General features: G+C 39.6%; 1 protein-coding gene across 1 annotated transcript in view; it reads right to left on the bottom strand.

Annotated features, from left to right (window-relative positions):
- Window positions 1-291: 291 nt before the first annotated feature.
- Window positions 292-25474, bottom strand: part of Ccnb3 (cyclin B3) — a 58750-nt gene continuing 33567 nt past the window's right edge. Inside the window, exons 6-13 of the mRNA XM_057759612.1 lie at window positions 22828-25404; window positions 20362-20475; window positions 14364-14456; window positions 11689-11826; window positions 7718-7873; window positions 6344-6493; window positions 603-733; window positions 292-367 (exon numbers count right to left, since the gene is read on the bottom strand). Of these exons, the coding sequence (XP_057615595.1) occupies window positions 292-367; window positions 603-733; window positions 6344-6493; window positions 7718-7873; window positions 11689-11826; window positions 14364-14456; window positions 20362-20475; window positions 22828-25404 (3435 nt within the window). The remainder of the gene's footprint in view (window positions 368-602; window positions 734-6343; window positions 6494-7717; window positions 7874-11688; window positions 11827-14363; window positions 14457-20361; window positions 20476-22827; window positions 25405-25474) is intronic.

Raw genomic sequence — 25474 nt, forward strand, 5'->3', positions numbered from 1 at the left:
ACCACCCGGCTGAGAACAGCCTTCTTGACACATGTGGGGTACCTCAGCAATGAAAGGGGACATGAGCCATTCTAGAAACCGTTGCATTTTTATTAATTTTTTTAAAAACAAATATAACAGTTTCTTTTCTTTCATAAAAAGCAATTTAAAACATGTAAATATTCACAACACTATTAGTTCATGAAAATACAAAGAGAGAAAACATTAATGAAATTTCAAACATAAGAGAAACGAATGAATGCAGCCTATGTGTGTGCCTGTCCCAGCAGCTGCTCCCTGAGGGCTTCAGTTCTATAATGTACACTGTAAAATCTCCTCTAGATAGTTCATGTCCAAAGGAGGTATTTTGGCAACTTCAAAGAAGTTCCTGCAAAAGGAAATGTGGTCTGCTTAGAGGAAAATAAGCCAAAGTAAAAGAGGTTCCACAGAGGAAATGGCACATTAGAGTCCTTGGTTTCCTATCTGGGTTTAACTATAGAGTAGAGAAAGGAAGGTGTAAAGTTTCTGAATCCTCTTTTTTTTTTAAGTGAGATTTTTCTAGGCCCACTGTTTGAAAGATTTTCATGAATGAGCATAAACTCTAAGTGGAGTTTGGTACTTACTCTTCAGAATACTTCGCATACACATTCTTGAGGCAATTATTGGGTTGGAAAGCCACCAAACTGTTTAGCTTCAGGACCAAGGTGTAAAGCTCCCTAATCTTGTAGTGAGTGTAATGTTCCAGTAAAGGAATCTGAAAAAAGAAGAATGACCAGCAACTTATATTATTGAAAATATATCCTTGTCTCCAACTATGCTACTCAAGTCCAACATCCCAGGGGAGATACTCAAAACATTTCAAAGGCTAATGCTGTACAGATACTAATAATTATAGGGTAGCACCTAGAAGATTAAGTTTCAAGTATCAAACACAAACTTATAAGATGATTATGTCCAAGTATTATCATTTATATGTTAGCCCTAGCTATAGGTGTTCATGTATGCTAAAATCCACTAAAGACCCGAGGAATAGGACTAGTTTTAGAATTTTACCCCAAATACACCGTACTCTTTCCTTTAGTACCTTCACATCTTTTCAGTTACTACTTTGCCCACATCAAGTATTCCTTCTCACAAGTTCTACTTTTCTTTCAAGGCTGAGCTTTAAAATGACCTCCTCTGAGGTATGGGTGGGATACTGAAACATACAATATGAAAGTAGATGGGAGGGATACTGAGGGTGGGATGCTTTCATTGACAATAGGGGTAGTGGTTGCAGGAAAGCAAAAGTGAATGAGTTAATCACAACTAATAATGTATGAAGGAGCCATATAGAAATCTACTATTTTGTGAACTAATTTTAAAATATAATAATAATAATAATAATAATAATAATAATAGAAGAAGAAGAAGAAGAAGAAGAAGAAGAAGAAGAAGAAGAAGAAGAAGAAGAAGAAGAAGAAGAAGAAGAAGAAGAAGGAGGAGGAGAAGGAGGAGAAGGAGGAGAAGGAGGAGAAGGAGGAGAAGGAGGAGAAGGAGGAGAAGGAGGAGAAGGAGGAGAAGGAGGAGAAGGAGGAGAAGGAGGAGAAGGAGGAGAAGGAGGAGAAGGAGGAGAAGGAGGAGAAGGAGGAGAAGGAGGAGAAGGAGGAGAAGGAGGAGAAGGAGGAGAAGAAGGAGAAGAAGTAGAAGAAGAAGTTGTTTGAACAGGGATATTCTGCATGAGTGGATACTGCTTCTTCCAGAAGTCATAGGCTAGTGAGCAAAAATGCCAGTGCCAGCTGTGGGATACCTCCCTATGAATTGTTGGTCAGGGAGGCCTCAGGATGCCTCCAATTCAATATGGGCTATTTCCATTGCTTTTTCTTTGTCCACAAAAATTCAATGGTAAGAGCCTACTACTGAAGACTCAACACACTTTGGTTGTAGCACATAAAGAAACTGAGTTGGAACTGAACTACTAGCTTCCTTCCTGCTGGCTAGTTTTCATAGTGCCATCAGGTACTGTACAGGCTAATTAGGAAGAAAAATTATCAACAGACTCACCCAATAGAGGACCCTGAATATTATAATATTGATCTGCCATCAAGATGTACCTACTGGTATATTAGTAACATGATTGTCATAGAGGTAAAAATGAACTACTTTCCTATTAAATTTGAGGCTCCACAAGTCTCCACTATAACCCTGGTCAAAAGTCCATTGCTGGGGAGGTTAAAGGCCCTAGTGGGAAACTTGCTACTATTGTTTGCTAAATAAATTCAATGTTAAACTGCCTTCTAAATATTTATGTTTTGGCATCCAATCTCTCCACTTAGCCAGATTCTGCATATACTTCTCCAGGGTCTAACATAGTGAATCTGTTTGACCCTCCCCGCTACACAACCTACCCAGCCTTCCAGATATAGCCTAAATCCCGCATCCAGTGCTCTTGCTTAGTCTGCCCACTCCTGCCTGATCCAAAACCAGCACCTAAGCTTTTGCCAGGACCTGGCCTGACTGCCCTCCAAATCATAGGCCCCTCCAATACACATCCAATCTTTCCACCCAGCCAGATATACCCCTATCCTCCAGACTTGAACCAGGAAGCACATCCAGCAAAATAGTTCATTCCTCTATGCCCATCTAACCTCTCATCCCATCTAAGCCATTTTCAACCTCTAGGGCAAATCCACCCCCACATCTTCTCTTCTTCCCTATCCTGTGGTGTCTGTATTAGACACAGCACTAGCAAAAGAAATTCACATGACCATATCTTATAGGAAAAATGCAAACAATATGAAAGATAAGGCCATTGTCTCCCCTCCAAAACTTAGCAATCCTGTAGAAATGTTTGCTATTGAGAATTACCTAGGAGAACTTCAGGACACAGAATTAAAAGAACAAATCATAGTCTTCATCAAAGAATCCAAAGAGCTTAAAGATACGAATTTCATTGAGATGTTTCACCAAGTAATTCCCAAGAAAATAAAAACACAAAACTTAGAGAAATGACAAAGACAATCCAAGATTTGAAAGTGGACTTCAACAAAGACATAGAAATACTAAAGAAGACCCAAGCTGAAATGAAGATGGAATTGAAAAGACTCAATAAATCCACTAGAAAATTCAAAGGAAAGAAAGCCTTAGAAATACAATGAATAAAGCAGAAAATAAAATATCAGACTTTAAGATAAAGTAGAACATATAGACCAAATAAACAAGGAGTATGAAAAAAATACTTTGAACACAGGAAAGGAAGAGACAGAAAATGTGAAACAACATGAAAAATAAAACCTTTGAATTACAGGCATAATAAAGGAGAAGAATCCCAAGTCAATGGCATAGGCCAGCTCTTCAGCAAGATCACAGAAGAAAACACTCCCCAAATAAGGAAATACAATCTTATATAGATATAAGAAACACACATAACAACAAATAGACAACATCAGAAAAGAAAATCCTTACAGTTATCATAGCTAAAATACTAAGTATAAAGTACAAAGAATGAATATTAAAAGCTGCAAGGAAAACAAAAACTAAAGTCATATATAAAGGAAAACCCATGAGAGTAACAGCTGACTTCTCAGTGAAAATTTGAAAACAAGAAGAGCCTGGAGTAATACATTGCAATTCCTGAAAGAACATGACCAACCTTGATTAATACACCCAGCAAAAACATCTGCTATAATTTAAGGAGATTGACAGATTTTCCAAGATATAAGTGTCTTAAATTTTTTTCAACAAACAAAATCTAAAGAAAACCTAGGAAGCAATGCTTTGGGGTGAAGAGAATAATGAGCATAGCCAAGAAACCAAGGAAACAAATAGAAAGGAATAAATAATAAGATAGATACAAAGTAGCACTTAGAATACAAACAACAATGCCAAAATCAACGATACAATAATCACAATTAACTCATACACATTTCAAAAATAACTAAGTATTAATGGCTTCAATTTTCCAATTAAAAGAAACTGGCTTACTGAACAGAAAAAGAAACTCCATCCATCTGTTGTTTTCAAGAAACACATTTTATATTGAAAGGCAGTCATCACCTTAAAGTAAAGATCGACAAAAGTACTCTAATCAAGTTTGACCATAAAGCAAGGAGACATCGCTATCCTAATAGCTGAGAAAACAGACTCCACACTAAAAGTAATCAGAAGAGATAAAGAGGGACAATTCATTCTAATTAAGGGAATAGTTAACTACAAAGGCATTACTTTCCTAAAAATATATGCACCAAACTCTGGGGTGTACAACTTCATTAAAAAATACCATTGGATGTAAAGACACAGATTAACTTCATCCTAATAATAACATGTGTCTTCAATATTACACTTTCTCTAATAGACTACTCATCTGGACAAAAATTAAATAGAAAATCATTAGAAATAAGTGACATCACACATCAAATACAGTTATCTACAGAATACTCTACCCAAACACAAAAGAATATCCATTCTACTCAGCAGCACACGGAAGCTTCTCTGAAATAGGCCACATCCTGAAACACAACACAAATCTTTAAAACTTCAAAAAGACTGGAATCACTCCTTGTAGCCTATCTGATCACAATGGAATAAACATAAAATTGCCACAGCTCCAGCAGCTTACTGGAGGTCACAATGGTCCTAGGGACCCTAGGTAAGACACTGCACACCGTCTGCTAAACCTCTTTAAGTGGTCCAAGAACCCTAGACTGCACTCCCAATCCGGGGTTCCATACCCCAGGCTACTACTTTGGAAGACTACCAGTGGCCAAGTAGAATCTAGGAACCCTAGGTAAAGGCACCACCCACCACCTTGACCAAAATCTAACTCCAAATGGATCAAAGATCTAAACATGAAACCTAGAACACTGAAACTTCTAGAAGAAAACATATGTAGTACCTTACATGTTATAGGTGTGTAGGAAAGGACTTCCAAAATAGGACTGCATTTGCCCAAGAATTAAGGCCAACAATTGACAAATGGTGCTTCAGAAGGCTAAAAAGCTTCTGCACAGCTAAAGAAATAATCACCTGGAAGGAGAGGAAGTCTACAGAATGGGAGAGAATCTTTGCCAGCTATACATCTAACAGAAGATTAATATCCAGAATATATAAAGAAGTCAAAAAACAAATAGTCAAAAACAAATGACTCATTCACAAATTGCACTTAGGACCTGAACAGAGAGTTCTCAAAAGAAGAAAACATGGGTAAGAAATGCTTCCAAAAAATGTTCAGCATCCCTAGTCATTAGGAAAATGCACATAAAACTTTGAGATTTCATCTTATTCAAGACAGAATGCAAAAGATCAACATAAACCTGAAATACTAAAACTTCTAGAAAAAATAAACACAATTAGCACAGGTTCACCTAAGTGTTTGTGTGGTACTTCCTCAATATTTAGGTTTGCTCATCAAGACTGGCTCAGAATTTCTAGATAAAGAGGCCTTAGAAATGGCTGTTTAACAAGGGCATTGTTACCACATTGTCTCTAATTTGATTATATGTTACACATCAGTAAGAATTAAATGTTCTCTACAGTTGCTTTTCTCTACAATATCTTATAAAATTGAGGAAAATATCAAATATGAATTTTAATTATAGGAAACTTCTACTTCAGATGATAGCACTACAGGCATGCCCTGTTACACACAAACAGATCCTTTCACTATTCTGTAGTCTCTGGGTCAGTGTTTCTCAAACCCTATCCAACAAGATCCTTAAGATGTCAGTTCTGCTAAGGAGACTGCAAGGGACAGGAATGGAATGGGGTAAAGGATAGGAAGTGAGCCCACAATAGCACTTATGATAACCAAAGTGACTTCATATTGGTCTGTTTTGCAATTTTGGCTTTTCTGGGAGGCTTTCTTTAAAAACAAAAAGTGTTACAGTATTGTGGCTAAGAAAAACTAATCAATCACTGTAGAAAATCTTGTCCATACATTGTGCAAGTCATCAAGAAGCCATAGCTACAGGAACATAGCAATTTTGTTACAAGAACTTCCAACAGTCCTAATTTCCATCTCCACCCATCATGAATATCTACCCCAAGTAGTTTTGGGGTGTGTGCACATTCATGCACATGTGTGTATGTATGTATGTACCTGTACATATACATGCACAGGCCAGAGGAAAATGTCTGGTTATCTTGTGCTACCACTGTCTACCTTAGTCTTTGAGACAGAGTTTCTCACTGAACCTAGAGTCAGGCTGGCAGCCAGCAAGTTCCCAATGATTCTCTTGTATTGATAGCTCTGACCTCTCCCAGCCAGTCCACAGACTAGTGGTACAATCAAAAATGTCTATGAGTAGCTTTTTACATGAGTACTGGGGATTTGAACTTAGAACATCATGCTCTTAGAAACTGAGCAACCCCATCCCCATCCATTTACACAATTGTCGAGATTCCGCATATAGAGGGCCAAGGCAAGGCAGGCTGCAGCTAGCTTTGATGGCTTCTCTTGGATAAATTCGTATTCCGGTAGGGTTATCTCACAGATGAAGCGGGACAAAGTTAGTGTCTTCATGCTAGCATGGGCACACTAAAGGAAATAAGAAGATGGGTTAACAATCAATTCAGAAAAACAGTATCAGGCAGAAGAATCCCTTTCAAGCTATCTCATCCCTAATCCACATGGTTCTCTGCTTAAACAAAGTACTTCTTCTGCTTTCATGACCCCTTTTACAGACTCCTGCCTGTAAGCCCCTTGAGGCATGCAAGTAGCCAGGTTCCTCCCTTGAGGACCTCCCAGCCAGGTCCTAACCCACAGAACATTCTTAATTGCCCTAATAGCCAGTCTCAGCCCCCGCACTATGGAGTAAAAAACCCAAGCTCTGTACTTGAAAACCCACCAATACCCACCCTGGAAAACTTCCCCTGACCAAGAAACGTTATATAAACCCTACCTTCTTCTCCATTTGCTGCTGCTTCTCACCTGAGTAGAGGCAGCCACCCTCTTGGGTTTTTCCCTCCCAGTAAATCTCTTGTGTGAGGTTTGTTGTATGGTGTGACTTTGCAGTATTCCTTGGCTCCAGACTGCCAGGATACCTTTTCCTTCAAAACTGTAACACTTTGAAGAAAACCTTCCCCCACTAGAGCAGAGCTTTCAGCGAGGAAGCCTTTCCCCTCAGAGCTGTGACACTTACATGGAGGAAGCCTTTCCCCTAAGAGCTCTAACACTTCTACTGCCTACAAAAGTGCAGGAACTCTGAGAGAAGATTATGATACTGGCATGGAGATTGGCCATCTTTAGGTCACCAAAGACCTAAAGTCATCCTAACTCACCAAGCGTGTACCCTTTGACTCTTCACTGGAGTAATCATCCTCGGAAGGGTCAAAGTCTCCCAACTGTGAGGTGCACATAGTCATAGTCCTACTCTAGGAGATGTTTCATGTTCCAAAACATTCCCTTCTTTCTTATGTTCAACAATTTAACTTAAAACACACATAAAACATATATAAAACAATTGTAGGGAACAATGAATGATTAAAGGTGATTTCCAGCATAACCATAACTAAGAAAAAGAATATTTGACATTTCCCCAAAGCATATGCATCTTCTCCTGATCAAAGAATATTTTTACCTCATCCCTATGTTGCCCTTATTCCAAAATCTTAAAGGTAATCCACAGAAATTTATAACTTGTCCCACCTCAGGTATCTAATAAACAACCTTTCACCAAGAAGTCTGTCAGCTACTCTGGATAAAAGATTAATCCAGAAGTTAAAATAACTAAGCTATGTTCCCCCACCCCAGACCTGTTACCGTAGTATATCTACGCAGAAAATAATATGCAGTGGGAATATTGATGTCAAAGTCGAGAGTTTCTAGGATCTTCATTTCCAAGGAACTCATATCACGCGGTTCATGAGGATCTTCACAAATAGAAAGGAACTCTGGCAGAGGAGGTGGATAGGATTCCTGCGAATTAAAAGGAGACACGATCATCCATGTAGACATCTGTTTCATCTCTGCTTATGATAAAAGGATGGTGGGGAGGAAAGTGAAGGAAGGAGAAGTAGGAGTCAGCCACATTTCCAGACAGAGACTTTCAGGGCAGATCTGAGAGTCAGTGTTAGTTTATTTGAGTTTCTCAACAGAAAGAAAAAACAAAATAGAAAAAGAATAGTTGCTTGTCTCTAAACTGTATCAACATCAGGCAGATGAAGGGTCTAAATGTTTTGATCTCTTACAATGCAAAAAGCAGCCTAACATGACACAACTTCTGAGATCAGGATGGGTGGGAATCGGGAATGAGAATAGAGATTATCTAAAGCTTGCTATGGGAAAGGAACAGAAGGAAGTCAAATAAAAATGAGCTAGAGCTAGAGAAAATATTCATAGTAGGATGGAGAGGAGAGTTTGAAATGCTGTGCTGGGAATATTTCACACCATCTCTGGAGGAATACCTCCCATCCTCTGTTCTCTGGAGGAATACCTCCCGTCCTCTGTTCTCTAAAGGTTGAACAATGGTTTGGGAAATCATGAGTATATAGAAAGACCCTTCAAAGCTTTTACTTAACCTAGAGCTCACTGTCCACTCCAGACATACTATCCTCTTTACCTCCTTACTGTCCTTCCCTCCTGTTTTTCTCCCATTCCCTCTATTCGTCCTCTGCTTATGACTTCATTAGGTTCACATATTCCCATGTCACTTGTCCCTTTCTTCCACAACAATCTCATTCCCACATCTCCCTTAAAAACTCCTTCAGGTCACCTGTATCGTGATATTCCACACTCTAGTTCCCTCCTCCCATGGTCAATTTTTACATTCCTGATTTTTGCAGTTAGTCCAGGATATATTCACAGTTGAAGATTTGGAGCTGAAACTCACAAATCAGAGAATATGTGGCATTTATCTTTCTTGGTGTGGGTTACTTCACTCAATTTACTATTTTCTAGTCCCATCTGTTTACCTGAAAATTTCACGATTTCATTTTTTCTTTACAGCTGAATAGTATTCCATTATGTATACATGCTATATTTTCAGTATCTATTCATCTATTGAAAGACATTTAGGTTGTTTCCATTTCTTAACTATTGTGAATAGGGACACAATATATGTTGTGGAACACATTATTTGTGAAGTAGGAATGTAAATTTCTTTGGATATATGCCAAGGAGCATTATAGGTGGGTCGTATGGTTCATTTATTTTTAGCAATTTGAGGATTGTCCCAGCTTAATTCTAGAATGGTTGTACTAGTTTGCCTTCTCATTAACAGTGAACTGGGGATCCCCTTTCCCATATCCTCACTAGTACTTACTGTCAGTTGTTTTGTAATGCTCCTCTGACAGCCACAGACTATCTAGCAAATCTCCCAGAACCACCTTTCATGAAGCTGTTGGTCAGAGTAATCCAGGAAACTCCCAAGTCAACACAAGCTACTTCTGTTAACCTTGGCCACCTCCCAGAGATTGAAATAACATCCCTGTTGCTGAAGACACCACATATTTTGGACACACACAACTCTGGAGGAAGAATTTGAGCTGTATTTGACCTGAAAGCTTCCTCCCTGAGGTCGAGCTTTCATAGTACCAGGAGGTACTATGCAAGCTGCCAAAGGAGGGAAGCACCCAACAGTCTACCCAGCTAGGATGTCTGTAAACCAAAACAACAACCAGCATGTCACGAGATCCCTAAAAGTACAATAGTGACAGTCCTATCTTCGTGGTAAGCAACAGCTGTCTAATTAGACTTAAGGCCCTTCAACAGGAAGAACATAATGTCTGCTACTGGAAAGCCAGCCAACTTCCCAGAGCTAGTGAGGTTATTGATCTTAGAGAAGAACCTAAGAACCTATGCTGCTTTACTAGACTGGCATAATTCCTAACTGCACTCTAAAACTTATCCTTATCCCACAGATCAGTGTAATTATCACCTTTCATCTAAGAAGCTTCTCTTTGCAGCACGTGGAGAGCATTAGAGAAAACCATAAATGGTCAAGATACAGAAATCAAATGATCACGGGGTGCCTACCCCCAGCTGATATATCTATAGCACAAAGCTATATATCCTGCGCATAAGGTTTGGGGAATATTGTGGGAGGACGGAAGGAAAGACTGTAAGAGACGGAGGACCAGGAAAGCTGCTGTGAGATGTGTCTCCTAGAAATGACAGGAAACCTGTGTCCATGAAATCTCAACAGTGTGGCTGCCTCAGCAAAACCTGAACAATGGCAATGCTAACAGACATGCAAATGTGAAAGGGGAATCTCACAAGCCCCACTCCTACACAAAGAACTAACCGCTGAGAGAGGGAGAATTTGTCTTTCTCAGAGATGAGCCCCCTAATTGGTTATCCAATACCAAGTGGTCAGCTCTGAAATCACGTTCATACAAGCAATATTAAATGGAACCAGCAGGCTGTATTTTTATATTTATGCATGGATGCATATAAAGAATAATAATCAAATGAAAGGAGGCCATGAATTTGAAATGGAGTAAAGGGGTTTGGAGGGATTAAGGAAGAAAAGGGAGTGGATAAATAATGTTATATTTGAATTCAATTTTTATAATTGAAAACACTTTCAGGGGTAGAAAAAAATGGCCCAGTAGTTAAGAGTGCCTACTGCTATTTCAGAAGACCGAGATTTGGTTCTTAGTATTCACATCAACCAGCTCACAGCTGCCTGTAAACTCAGTTCCCAAGACATATGACACCATTGGTTCCATGGATTCCTACCTCACATGTGCAGCCTCCCATACAGACATATACAGATTATTAGGAAATAGAAATAAATCCTTTTAAAAAATCTTCCAATATTTCTAGTAAGAGGAAGACACCCTTCTTCCATTGGCCTAGTCGATGCCTTCTGTTCTGACAACAGGAAGAAAGGTACTTCGGTTTCCAAAGCTTGATAAAGTAAGCCGTTCCCCTTTGCCTTTCTTCTTACTTTTTCTAGGCCCAGGCTTTGAAAATAAGATACAGGACAGTATCTCTAATGATAATTACCAAGGGGTGCTTACAGCAGGAAAGAAATAAGATAGGGAGGGAGGGACAGAGAAGGTAGAAAAGGAAGTAGGTAGCTAGGAAAATGGAGGAGAGGGAGCAGATGCACAAAAATGAAAGTGGGGGGGGGGCAAATGACACATCAAAAGAAAAAATAGTTCCAAAGTTTTTGAACCTTTTAACATAAATTACTACCTCCTAAATGAAAGAATTAGGTTAACTAGATGTATTATGGTCATGAAGAAAAGGCCAGTTGTCTTTATACTGTTACTTCAAAAATAACTATTTCACCTAAACCATTTTAGACTCACTATAATCTATACCAAACCATTTTACATTAATTGCCTCCTAGACTAGTCTAATAAAACTCTACTTTGTTTTATTAGAGATGCAGATAGATTTCCTTAGACAAGGATATAGCTGGTGGAACAAGAAAAGCTTGGGAAGAGGGTAGAAAATCATAATTGAGCAGGAAGTTTGTAACAGAACTATCAATCAAATTAGGCACCTGTGCCCATAAGGTATCTTTAAAGTCTAAACAAGTGAACCTTGCTGCTCCCAGGGCAAATATACCACCAGAGACAACCAAGAACTTTCCAGAGTTGAGGAAATAGACAAACATTTGGTAAGAAAAGTATCTGCATACATACATTCATATAATTTATATACACATATAAATAAATTTATAGAGATGCATATACACAAGTTTACATATATATACTCATTCTCTGTTTAGGATGGATATTTAATAAGTTCCCCCTCAGACCTTAAGGACTCAGAGTCACCTCAAATTTGGCTGCAATCATGTAGACAGTGGAACCAAGGAACTGTAGGTTATCCTTCTTGCATTGTGCCTTCATTAGGTAGCAATCCATTAGCTTCACCGCCAAATGCAGGGTCTCATTACTCATCTGAAAGGATGACTGAAGGAACAAATAAGATAGGAATTTGCATATTTTCCAAACAAACAGCCATCTCCAGATAAATCTAGAAACCTTGACTGTCTGGAGCATCAAAGATAACCCTAGCCAGTTTGTACTCTGCTAGAAATGTGGAAACTACTTCAGAATGATACTGAAATATACTGCTGTCTAACCTCTTTAAGGACCTTGCAATTATCTGTAATTATCCTTCAAACAGATAATAAACCTTACAAGCTAGACAGTGGTTGCGAGTGTCTTGACTCCATATACCCTCTTCCTCCTTGATCTCTAATAAGATACAGGGCTAAAAGTCAAGTTTGTAACAGGTCTATCTTTCTTTCTAGAAGTTCTAGTAAAGAATATATTGTCTTTCTTTTTTAGTTTGTAGAGGCAACTCATAATTTTTGGTCTGTTGTCCCCTTTATCTCCCAAACCTATGAATAACCAGACAAATATTTCTCATATTATATCACCCAATCTCCCTGTTCCACATTTAAGGACACCTGAAAATACATTCGGTTCACTCTAATAATCTGAGATCACTGGCCTATCTTAAATTCAGCTGATTAGCAACTTTAACATTTTCGCATAGTCTAGGCATTCTGACATGGGTATTTTATTTTGCTATTCACAGTATCCAAATGAATGTCTTAAGATAGGTATGGGAAGAGCTCATCTAGGTGAAAAGTAATGGCTACAATCTTAAGTAGCAAATTGAAAACAGATAGTCATAAATAAATAAATGATGACAGAAATGGGAAGCAGTGTCTAAGGATAATGTCTCTGTGAGAAAAAGGCACAGCCAATGCTTCCCTGCGTACACACCTGTTCCTGCATGCTGGTATTACATGGCAACAAATAAATACATGGGTAATATATGAATGATAGTCCTGTGTGTTTTCACATATATGCATGAGTGAACATGTACGTAGTGCAGTGTGTGCACATGTAGAGGTTAGAGGTCAACCTCAGGTATTGTCCTCGGGTGCCATCTACCTTAGTCTTTCAGACAATCTCTCAATGGGATTCGCAGCTCGCTGATTCTGCTAGGCCAGGTAACCAGTGAGCTACAGAGATCTGTCATTCCTCACCCTTTCAGTACTGGGATTACAGACATACTATCGTGCTCAGCCTTTTGTGTGTAGGCTGGGGTTCCACTTGGATGCTCACGTTTGGATTTACTAGCCTTCTATCCCAGGAAATGGGGTGTAACAGAAGGTAAAAGCAAGTTCTTTCCTGCTCCATTCCTACTGGCTCCACCATGAAACCTGGTGCTAAGCCATTTGCAGATAATCTGCTGAGAGAGTTTAATAGGTAGCAGAGCTGATTGCTTTCTTCAGCCTCTTCAAAGTCAGCCATTAATGCAAGGTTTTAAACAAGAAAGCAAAAGAAAAAAAGGTAGAAAACAGATAAAAATTCTTGGAGCCAAAGAGTAAACATTTAGATTTAAAGGTCTTGCAATATAATCTTGCAATATTACAATATAGAAATCAGAGCTACACAGACTTTTTAATTCAAAAGTAATACAACACACTAGATAAGACTAATATAGACCTAAACGTTTAGATTTATAAAATTAGAAGCAGAAAGAAGTGAATTGAAACATACTATTTAATCCTATCTTGGGGAAGTTATTAGACCAGTTATGTTAAAAGGCTAGTTAGCTAAATCAAGATTTTATACAGATGAGAGAATCATAGAGCCTTTAAAAAGAGCACAATAGATCTATATTTATAAGAAAACATTACTTGGATTACGTGTGTGTGTGTGTGTGTGTGTGTGTGTAACTGTTTTGACGTGGGGACTCATATAGCCCACACTGACTTCAAACTTGCTGTGAAGCTGAAGATGACATTACTCTCTTGATCTGCTGCCTCCAGCTCCCAAATATAGGGACTACAGGCTTGTACCACAACATTCATCATGAGATGTGCTTGTTTTTAAGAAACACAGGTGTATATATAGTAGCACAGGCCTGTGATCTCAATACTCAGAAAGCTGAGGCAGAAGGATTTAAGGTTTAAGGTTGAATGTGTATTATTGACATAAACAAGAGACAGCAGAACCTTAACCACAAAATATACAGAAAATGGTCTAGAAAGATACACTTCAAATAACATATACTTATTACCCCTAGAGAATACTGTAACAAAGTAATTGGCCTTAATCCATCCTCTGTATTTGAACAAGTTTAGCCAAAGCAGACTCTCTGTATAGTGAACTACAAGCTGTAAATGTTGCAACCCCACCTTGTAACGAAACAACTGAGTATCAATCAATCAAAGATGCTGAATTTACAGTCAATCAGAAGCCGATCGACCAAATCATGAACATATAAGCCAAATACTAGTAGCAGCCATCAGATTTTATATTGTGTTTACTTGTCTTTCTGTCTTATTTTGCATCCACATAATAAATTTCTAGAACTCAGTAACTATGGTTTCTTCAGCTCTACAGATCCAGTAAGTTTTTAGCATGTTTGATTTGAACTGAAAAAGAGAACAACAGCTTCTCAAGGCAGCAGCTACCAGGCATACCTGTACTTCCACCAGCCAGTCCACAACAATGGCTCTCATCGTACTGGTGAGCTCCAACTGCCGCTCCATGTATTTCTCAACTATGAACTTGTCCTGGCATTGTTGAAAAAAAATGTTAATAAACTATTCTTATATTTCAAAATTTTAACAATTAACTCCTTTTCATGATTCTAATGCACTACTTTCAACTGGTATCAGATGTGAGCACATTAGAGTGTTCTTTTCTGAACAAGTTCAAGCTATCTTTGGGAAATGGACATATATTTAAGTGTCTAGCACATTAAGTCGAGGCAGGACCCCCCCACACACACTGCATTAAGGCTGAGCATGGCATTCCACCATAGGGAATGGGCTCCAACAGGCTAGTTCATGCACTAGAAATAGTTCCTGGTCCTACTGCCAGGAGCCCCTAAGATAGTCCAAGCTTTACGACCCACGGGAGCCCTTACCTGTTGGGAGGAGTGAATGGGGATGGGCGGGAGAAGTAGGAGGGATAACTGTGGTTGGAATGTAAAATAAAGAAAAAATAAAATAAAATAAAAAGATATTGTCAGAAGAGATAAAGGGGAACCCACCCTTGGTTGCCAAGGAATACTAAAAGAGTTGCAATACTTCCTTGCAATTCAGTCTAAAACACAATACCATGTCGTGCAGACCAATGCTTTTCAACTTTGATATACATATGTAGGACTCACTCAAATGTCTTGTAAAGCTTCATATTTTAATTTAGAAAACTAAGCTTGGTGTCTACATTTATGTCAAAATTTCCAATGAGACCCACCAGAGCCAGTCTACCTACCTGCCTGGCCCCTCAGCTACCCCACTGGCAATTCTGTGGACTAGGTGATACCATATGAGCTCAAACTCAGGCATGAAACACAGAGCTAGTCTATGAGTCACCCTACCTACTGTGCTACCTAGAGATCTCATGGCTCCTGTGAGTACAGCCCCAGGTATAGAACTTCAGTACAGCCTACATCCTACCCACCTCCACCCAAAATGGCATAGCATTCTGTGCCCTACCTTCAGGGAGCACCTCCCACTCCCGTTGAGATTCCAGTTTCTGCTACCCAAGGACAACATGTACAACTGGATGAGTGAGCTCTCATAGACTTCTAAAGATCAGCCATGAGAATCTTCTAGCTACAGATGGTCTTCTCCTGGGCTCAGAAGTTGTACCTATTCTACTTTAAATGGGACTGCTTATGACATCCCATTTAAACATCAACAGAGTTGCCCCAATACTGAGTTCCAAACACCACTCAGCTAAACCATAACCTGATAAATTGTAGTAGCAATAAATACCCACACAACAAAGATAAGAGCCCGTATCTATACCAAGAAAAACCACCAACATTTAATTCCAGATACCTAGGTCACATCACAAAAACAAACAAAAAACCTCACGCCGTAATAATAGAAGATGAAAAAAATCGTGACCTTAAAGCTTCATCTCTACTGGCCAGCTTTCTTAGTTCTGGAAAGTGGTGTGCCTATTACCAGAGAAGAAAATTAATCATCAGTCTTACCCAACTGAGAACCTTGCAAGCCATAATAATAATAGCAAGATATTTCACCTGGCCCAATAGTGGACTGGATGCTATGGAAGTAACCAAACATGCTCTGATTGGTTTTAAGGCCTGCTCCACAAGTCAGAAGCCATACTTGGCACCATTATTTGGGGCCAAAAACAAGGGAATGGTCTTACTATTACATCCATAGATTACATACATCTCTCAACCCTCATCAGAGAAGCTTCTTCCTTTAGTAGAAGGCAATTAACTCAAACCCGCAACTGGTCAATGTGCCCAAAATAAGACACCGTGGAATACTCAGTACCAAATGGCTCAGAGATACTTGGTGAAAAGGGGGTAGAAGCCAGGTGGTGGTGGCACACACCTTTAATCCCAGCACTTGGGTGGCAGAGGCAGGCAGATCTCTGTGAGTTTGAGACCAGCCTGGTCTACAAGAGTTAGTTCCAGGACAGGCTCCAAAACCACAGAGAAACCCTGTCGAAAGAAAGAAAGAAAGAAAGAAAGAAAGAAAGGAAGGAAGGAAGGAAGGAAGGAAGGAAGGAAGGAAGGAAGGAAGGAAGGAAGGAAGGAAGGAAGGAAGGAAGGAAGGAAAGAAAGAAAGGAAAGAAGGGAGGGAGGGAGGGAGGGAGGGAGGGAGGGAGGGAGGGAGGGAGGGAGGGAGGGAGGGAGGAAGGAAGGAAGGAAGGGAAGGAAGGGAAGGGAAGGAAGGGAAGGGAAGGAGGGAAGGAAGGAAAAGAGGGAAGCCCAGACACCCAAGAGTCAGGGATGATTGAAACAGTGTTTTCCAGGCCTAATAGCTAGTGGTTTTGGTGGCATGCAGTAGGCCTGCACAAACTCTACCCAGATAAAATCCCAGCATGGAGGCAGGAAGTGGTCATGAAATTCCACCTCAGCTGAGGAACTATTGATAACCTATAGCTTCTGGGAAAGGAAATCTCAATTTTCTTAAGAATGTGATTCTTGGTATATCAACTATGCTCCACGAGTGGCCAAGAAATAATATTAGGGCAACACATATGGGACTTTGATGGGCTCAGTTGGTGCTTATGGAGGTAGGGACGGATCTAGGAGGAGCTGGGAAGGAGTGTAAATATGATCAAAATGCACTGACTGACCCTGGACTGACAGCGGGGAACCCTGCATAGGACCCAACTAGGCCCTCTAAATGTGGGTGACAGTTGTGTGGCTTAGGCAGTCTGTAGGGCCACACTGGCAGTGGGACCATTTATCCCTAGTGCTTGAACTGGCTTTTTGGAGCCCATTCTCTTTGGGCTCTAAGTATAGGAAGGAGGGTCTCGGTCCTGCCTCAAAGTGATGTACCAGACTTTGTTGACTCCCCATGGGAAGCCTTACCCTCTCTGAGGAGTGGATGGATGTGTGGTGGGGAGAAAGTGGAGGGAATGGGAGGATGTGAGGGGAAACTGCGATTGGTCTGTAAAATGAGAAAAGATTGTTTTTAAAAATGCATTATAGCATGCATAGAATTCTGAAATAATAAAAACCTTTAAAACAGAAAAAAGAAATTCTCAAATAATTAATAAAATATATGAAATTTAAAAAAATTCCAGAGAAAGAGAAAGAAGGCATGGAGTTGGTAGGGAGGCAGGAAGGACCTGGGAGTAAATGATGAAGGGAAAACCATGACTAGAATATACTCTACGAAGTATGATTGACATGGTAAAGTAGTCCATGATGCCAGGAACATATAGCAGCCTGGAAGCACAGACACCCAAGGGGCTATGGTCCCAAAATGCCCTCTACAAGCATTCTTTTGATAATCAAATCTCATCTTTTTTTATCTTAGAATACTTATTTATTGTCCCCCAATCTCAGAATAACATACTAAGAATTTGAAAACACCGAGAAATTTGTACATTTTCACTGCATCATAATTCTAAAATGAATCATCATTGTTAAGTGTTCTTTTTTTAAAAAAAAAAGTTTATGAGTTGCATAAAGAGCAGAAAATGTAACCAATGGATTTTTTAATAGTATGTATGATTTTTTACAATTAGGAACAATGAAAAGATAGTACAATAACAGGTTCTGATAACAGCCTACAGCAATATCCAATGAACAAAAACAACAGGAAGTTTAGATCTTGAGGTTGTAGCTAATGTCAGTGGTTAAGAGCAATTACTACTATTGCAGAAGACTCAGGTTCCATTCTCAGCACCCGCGTGATGGTGGTTCACAATCCAATAAATAAGTCTAGCTCCAAGGGATCCAACGCCTGCTTCTGGCTTGGCAGACACTGCACACACACCATGCACTTGCATGCATGCAAAACAGTTACACCAGCAAAACAAAAATAAAAAATAATTATAAATAATGCACATCTCCCAATTGGATAACAGCCCCTCATGGAATGAAATGTGGAAACTGACCATTAAAGGACAGGAAAGTGTGTTATAACTAGAGACATCATTCTGAGACTTACATAGAGTATACTGTATCTATCTTAACCACTGTCTGTGGCCAGTGTCACAGCAGTGATATCATCATACCACACAGCATTAGTATCATGCCCAGTCCTTTCCTTTACGCTTCCCAGCTTTAGTCTTTAGGATTTTTCTTGACTTCCATCCATCCTATTCCCTTTGCAAGGATGCTTTCCTCCCCTTAGTTTCACCAGTCAGGTCTTACTAATGTCTTGATTTTTACTTAGCTTCATAAGCCTTAGATATATGAAAATGAGGCTCATTCAACAAACATTTGCTCAGCAACAAAATATGCTGGGCCCTATCACAGAGAACAAAAATAAGACAGACTTTTTATTGCTGTCATAGAACCTACAGGGTCTCAAAAAAGACTGACAAAGCAACAGCAAAGTGACACCTGTATTCTTTTGCATCATGGGGCAAGTTTCCCATAAGAGGAGGCATTTGTGTTAGACACTGAATCTCATCTTAAAATGAATCTCCTAAAGGTTATGCTACCTCACAGTATCATTTCAAGTTAGGAACTGAACCTTTGTGGAACATTCTAGATCCAATTAATAGTATGAGAAATCCTAGGAAATGTGAAATTTGTTATCAAATGGGTAGAAATATGGGCATCCTGTATACCTTGTCTACATTTGACGTATGGAGTTGGTGCATTACTGTGTAAATGAGCCCTTTATCTGAGGAAGCTGATATGAAATTTGGGTGCTCAGTGTCAGAATCTAACCAAACTGTTGAGTAGTTGTGTTAGAGAAATGGGCAATTGCTGCTTTGCAAAATGTTCTATCAGCTTTGGATGAAAAAAATCAACTCTAATTCCTAAGGAAATAAAAATTACAACTTATATTACTTTAAAAAGAATATAATGTATGAAAAATTTGTTTTCAAAAAAAGTAGGAAACAGGAAAAAATTCAGATTTCATCCGATACTGCTAAGCTAAGACTCAACTTAAAAATCAACAACAGAGCTATCTCTTGATTTCTCTGAGGAACAGATAGTCCTGAATTATTTCAACTTAATTTTTATACTTTATGGTAGATGTAAAGCAACACACATTCAGCAGAAACACAATTACTGGTTCTTAATTTTGATCTTTTTCAAGGCTAAAAATATGTAATACAAACCTCTCTCTCTCCTTCCACCCCTCTGTATCTCTGTCTCACTACTGGGTAGCTTTATCAATCTACATTTTACAGTGAACATTGTGGCTGGGAGTGTATATTTCAATTTACAGTGAGTTTATTTAGATGCTATCTTCTTCATATGTCAAGAGGTATCTGCATATTAGAAAAGGCTAGATGCTATCTTCTTCATATGTCAAGAGGTATCTGCATATTAGAAAAGGCATGGACTCAGATAATCAATTCTCTCTAGAGAGAGTGTGAGATATTCATTCACCATCATATAAAGAGTCTGCTCAAACTTCTATTTGGTAGATAATCTTGTCATTACCGATTTCATTGAAAAAAGAGAATAAAATTTGTAACTAATGAATATTTAAAGCAGGCTTTCATTTTCAAAGGCAAAGAATACTGCACCAAATTGAAAAGTTGAAACAGGGGGTGTGATTATTACATATAATGTCAGAAACACAGAAAAACAAGGAAAAAAAGATCTTTTACAGAACTTACTCAGAGATAAGCTACTTATGATTTTTATCTTAGACTGTCTGATCAGCAGTTAGATGTTGCAAGGTCATGGTCTTCATGGTAATCAGACATTTGTTTCTATTTCAATTCTACTATGTAATATGGATGACTCTGAGTTGTTTCTCTTAAATTTTTAAAAGGAGATAATAATCTGTACCATCAAGAAATTTTGGAAGAGTTAAGATAATGTCTACAAATTCTTTACTGTAATGATCAACTTACAATACACTACCAATAGATGCTATTCACAGATATTGTCATTTTCAACATCATTATCAGCCCCCACTTCAATTTATATGCTGAAGGAGAGAATGAGAAGAAAATGAGAAATAGAAATCACTGTCCACCTCCAGGAACCTACAGACCCACCTCTCTCTTCTTCAAGTAAGAGAAGATTTCCTTGATATATACAGAGTTGCATGCGGGATTCCTGTCTTCCCTTTCAATCCTTTCCAATGAGTCACTGTCATCCAGTGTGATTATCTATTAGAAGAAAAGACAAACATTTTAAGCACATGTTCTATGGTTCCATCTATCAGGCATTCAACCATGATTATTTTGGCAGGAGACTAAAAAGGGTCAGAGGGAACTTTCTAGAGGTAGATAGTGAAAATGTTTTGTGCATGTTAATGTATTTGTTTGTATTGATGATTTGTGCATTTTTACTCTATATCAATTTTAGCTTAAAAAATTCTCTCCTTCATTCCTGCCTACAAGATGTGCTGGAGTAAAGATGGCACAAAAATTGTGGGAGTGGCTAACCAGTAACTGGTCCAGCCTGAGATCCATGCCATGAGAGAGAACCCACCCCTGATACTGCCCTGAGTGCCAGGACCAAGAGGCTGGGTGGCCCAGAGACCTAGAATAGAATCAAACATGACTAGAAAAAATGTCAATGTAACGATGCCTAACTATATTCTGCTATACTCATAGATTGGTGCCCAGCCCAGTTGTCATCAGAGAGGCTTCACCCAGCAACTAATGGAAACAGAAGCAGAGATTCACAGCCAAACACTAGGCAGAGCTACGGGGAATCCTGCAGAAGAGCGGAGGAAGGATTATGGGAGCCTGAGGGATCAAGGACATCACAAGAGAACCCACAGAATCAACTAACCTGGGCTCACAGAGACTGAACCGACAACCAGGGAGCCTGTGTGGGTCTGACCTAGGCCCTCTGCACATGTTACAGTTGTGTACCTTGGTCTTCTTGTGGAACTCCTAACAGTGGAAGCAGGGGCTGTCTCTGACTCTTTTGCCTGCTTTTGGGACCCTTCCTTTCTACTGTGTTGCCTTGTTCAGCCTCAACAGGAGACAAGGTGCCTAGTAGACATGCAACATGATATAACATGTCTGGTTGATATTCTTGGGAGGCCTGACATTTTCTGAATAGAAACTGAGGAGGAGTGGATGAGGGGGCATAGGGAGGGTGGGGGCAGAAACTGGGAGGAAAGAAGGGAGAGAGACAGCAGTTAGGGTAGAAATAATAATAATAATAAAAATTTTAAAAAGAAGGAGAAAGAAATTATCTAAAGGACATTAGGAAAGAGTTAAAAGAAAGCTTAGTTCATACATACTCATTTTGCTTCACTGTCTTCTACCATTGTTCCCCAAGTTTCAAGTGTTTTGGACTATTACAGATCATGTTTTAGCCCTACAATCTTCATACTGTCCAGCAATCAATATTTGCCTAGTATATGCCTGTTCTCCACATATGCTGTGTATGTGCACATGTACATGCAGTGTCTGTGGAGGCCAGAAGGCATTAGATCTCCCTGGAAGATCTAATTCAGTTGTCAGAAGCCATGTAGGTGCTGGGAACCAAACCTGAGTCCTCTACAGAAGCAGCAAGTATTCTTAACTACTGAGCCAACTCTCTAGCCCCAATACAAACCTCTCTTATGACAGTTTTACTTTGTTATTTCAGCTATGTCAACTGCCTTCTAACATCTCATGTTATGCCCCAATACTTTGATCTGCTCTGACTCATCTTAGTAGCTTTTTTCCTGCATCTAAACCTTTATCTAAGTTACTTTGCTTCTAAATAGGGGATGTTTCTCCATCAACTTTCTTTCTTGTAATTTATAACTTAAATATTTCCCTCCGTGGGATATATATTTCAATATTCTTGGTCTTAATAAGCATAAATACTTTCTTACTGATAAGCTTCATAACTATAAAATTGGAAATTAAAGATATTCTACAGTATCAATTTGATATAAGAGGAGAATTTCAAAGCACCTAGTAATTTTTTCCATTTCGTGAGTAACCTCAGGGTATGAAAGATGAGAAACAGAAGATTATGTATTACCTCTCATTAAATAAAATCAGAAGGTAATCAAAGAAATATCATCTCTCACGGAGTGGAGGCTCCTTCCCCAACACAGTACACACTGCTTAGCTGCTTAAGCAGCACATAAAAAGAAAACTTTTAAGGTATTTGAACGATGGCTCAGTGGCTAAAAGCACACATTGCTCTTGCACAGAACCCGAGTTCAGTTCCCAGCACCCATTCTGGGCAGCTCACAACTGACTATAACTCCAACTCGAAGGGTTTTCAATGCCTCTGCTTTATACAGGCAAGTGAGCTCACATGCATAGACAGACAGACAGACACATACATACAAATACACTTTATTAGAATATTTCTTAAATAATCCCTTTGGGGGTTAGGGTTGTGAACTTATGGCAGAGCATGTGCTTTGCCCTAGTTTCAATATCCGAAACCAAATAAAAAACTATCTTTCAAAAAGATAGTTTTTCTCAAATTATATAAAGCACCTTACCTAAATTAGATAAAATACCGTATCTAATTTAAGGAAATAGAGAAGTAAATACCTCAGGAAGTGTTATGCCCTGAGTTGACTGAGAGTATTCGGAGTCAGAGTCATATGGACTAGAACTCATGAGAGGACTGAAGTTCTCTACACAGGGCATGGCAGCACTGGAATTGTCTGGTTTGGATGCTAAAGCATTGCTGGACACCTTAGGGTTAGTCTCAGGTGGAAAGATAAGGAATGATTTGGAAAAATCCTCGCTGTCAATAACAATAGTGTCTTCCAAAGGTAGTAGATCTGAGAAGGACAATTGGTCTGCAGCAGTGAGTCCCTCATTCAATGTTAGTGTCACTGTGGACTCCTCAACAGTTGGTGTCTTTCTGGTTACATCATCCTTCTCAATGTCAGCCTTATGATCAAAGGTCAAAGACTCCTTGCAGCTTGCCTTCTCAGTGCTGGGATTCTCTTTCAAGGCCAATGCTTCCTTCGGGCTAGCCTCTGTTTTAGTGCTAGGGCTCTCCTGCAAGACCAAGGGCTCCTCCAGAGTAGATTCTTTCGCAGTAGGTTTCTCCACCAATTCCAATACTTCATCCTCTACATTACTGAGTTGTTTCTCCTGAGAGATCAAGGCTATCTTCTCTACACTGGGATTCTTCACAACCACCAGTGGCTCCTTCAGAACAGTCACCAACTCAGCTCTGGGCTTCTCCTGTGAAGCTACAAGCTCTTTCAGAGTTTCCTCCTCAATGCTGGTTGTCTCCTGCAAGGTCAAGAACTTTTTGGACTGAGTTTCTGTGTCAGTGGTGTGTTTCTTGACGGCAGCCTCTTTAATAGAATTACCTTGTGTGATCGATGACTCCATATGGACAGCCATATTCTCCGGAATGTTTAAAGGTTCCTCTGAGGCCTCCTCCTTAGTGTTGGAGTAGTTTTGAAAGCACGGTGGCTGATGACTAAGAAACTCATTGTCACCACTGCTGCTCTCATCCAACACTTTCCTTAAGACAAATTCCTGCTCTAGAGCAGCAGCCTTCTCTTGGCTCGATTCCACAGAGGAAGGGTATCTGTCCTTACAAAAGAGCTTTCTTAAAAACAACTCTTCATCGGAAACACTGTCCTGGGAGGCAAGCAGGTTTGTGTGTGTGTCATTTTTTCTATCAGTCTTTTCTTGAAAGTCCAAAGACTTCTGGAATTTCAATGTATCTTCATCAGCACAACTATAAGGAGAAAATAGCTCTGGAGAGAAGAGTTCCTTGTCATCATTTGAAGTCACTGATTCATTACTATATGCCCCTTCTTGACTGGTGGTCTCCTCTGAGACAGATGGCATTGCATGGGATAGTTTCTGAGGAATGGAGTACTTTTCATTCAGTGAAGATGGATTCTGTTGGAACCTAGTTATGGTTTCATTCCTAAGTGATCCAGGCTTTTTAGAGAGAAAGTTCCTAGTTTCATCAATTTTTTCCAGCCACTCTGACTGTGCTGGCCAGAGGGGGATTATATGAGTAGTGCACTTTTTTTTCGGTAAAGCTGTATTTTCTTTCTTAAAGGGCGGTGGCTCCTTTCTTAGTGACCCTACTCTTGAAATGTCTGTCAATAGTACTCGTGGGTTTAGAGAATGGAACACTGTCCCTTGAGTAAAAGTCTGCTGCATCTCTGAAGTTAAAGGCTTCAGAGTGGGGGCTGGTTCCTCCATGATGCGCCGTTTCTTAAAAGCTGAACCTAACTGAACATGTGACTTCTCCTCAATGTGCCGCTTTTGTGGACCATAGAGCTTCTTCGACTTGGACAATACCTCTGGACTACTGTGCCTCTTTCGCAATGCAGATGGCCCCTGGAAAGGGGGTTCTTTCTTGGTGGTAGACTTCTTAAAGGACAGTGGCTCACTTGTGACTGGCTCTTGTACTACAGGGCTATTGAACAAACATCTTCTTTTACTGAGACGCTGCTCCTTCTTTAAAGGTGAAGGCTTCTTCAAGTAAGGGGCCTCTTTCATGCTCCGGCACTTCCTCAAAGCTGGAGCTACAAGAATATGCTGCACCTCTTCCTCAGTGGTAGGCTTTGGCACAGCCAAGGACTGTTCCACAGCCGATACCTTCACGTGAGCAGTGCACTTGCCCGGCAATGCAGACGGCCCCTGGAAATGGGAATCTTTCTTGGTGTTGGAGTTCTTATAGGACAATGGCTCATGTTCACGGGTGCCTTTCCCCTGAGTGTCACGGTTATTTTTAAAAGAGGATAGCTTTTTTGTGTGGGTTGCTTCTTTGGTACTATGTTTTCCCTTAGAAGTAACTGGCTCTGCTAAAGCGTCATCTTTATTATTTGTATTCTCTTGCAACACCTGTGGCTTCTTCAAAATGCTTGCCTCCCCTTGAGTGTCACATTTCTCTTGCAGTAAAGATGGCTCCTGTAACAAAGACTTCATCTCGGTGGTAGGATTCTTTTTCTTGAAAAATGGCTTTCCAATTACTGACTTCTCTTTAGTAGCTGGCACCTTTAATCCTAATGATTTCTTCCTGACTGAACTCTTCCCCTGAACAGTATACTTCTCTTCTTGTATAACATATTTATTCTTTAAAGGTAATGGACTCAAGGTGACAGTCAACTTCCTGATGAAAGGCATCTTTAAATCAGTCATCTATAGATGAAAATAATTAGGAGAATTTTAGTCTTTCCTAAACAATACCTTCTGGTGAAGCTGCATTTCT

This window comes from Chionomys nivalis, chromosome X (genome assembly GCF_950005125.1).
Source record: "Chionomys nivalis chromosome X, mChiNiv1.1, whole genome shotgun sequence".
Taxonomy (NCBI): Eukaryota; Metazoa; Chordata; class Mammalia; order Rodentia; family Cricetidae; genus Chionomys; species Chionomys nivalis.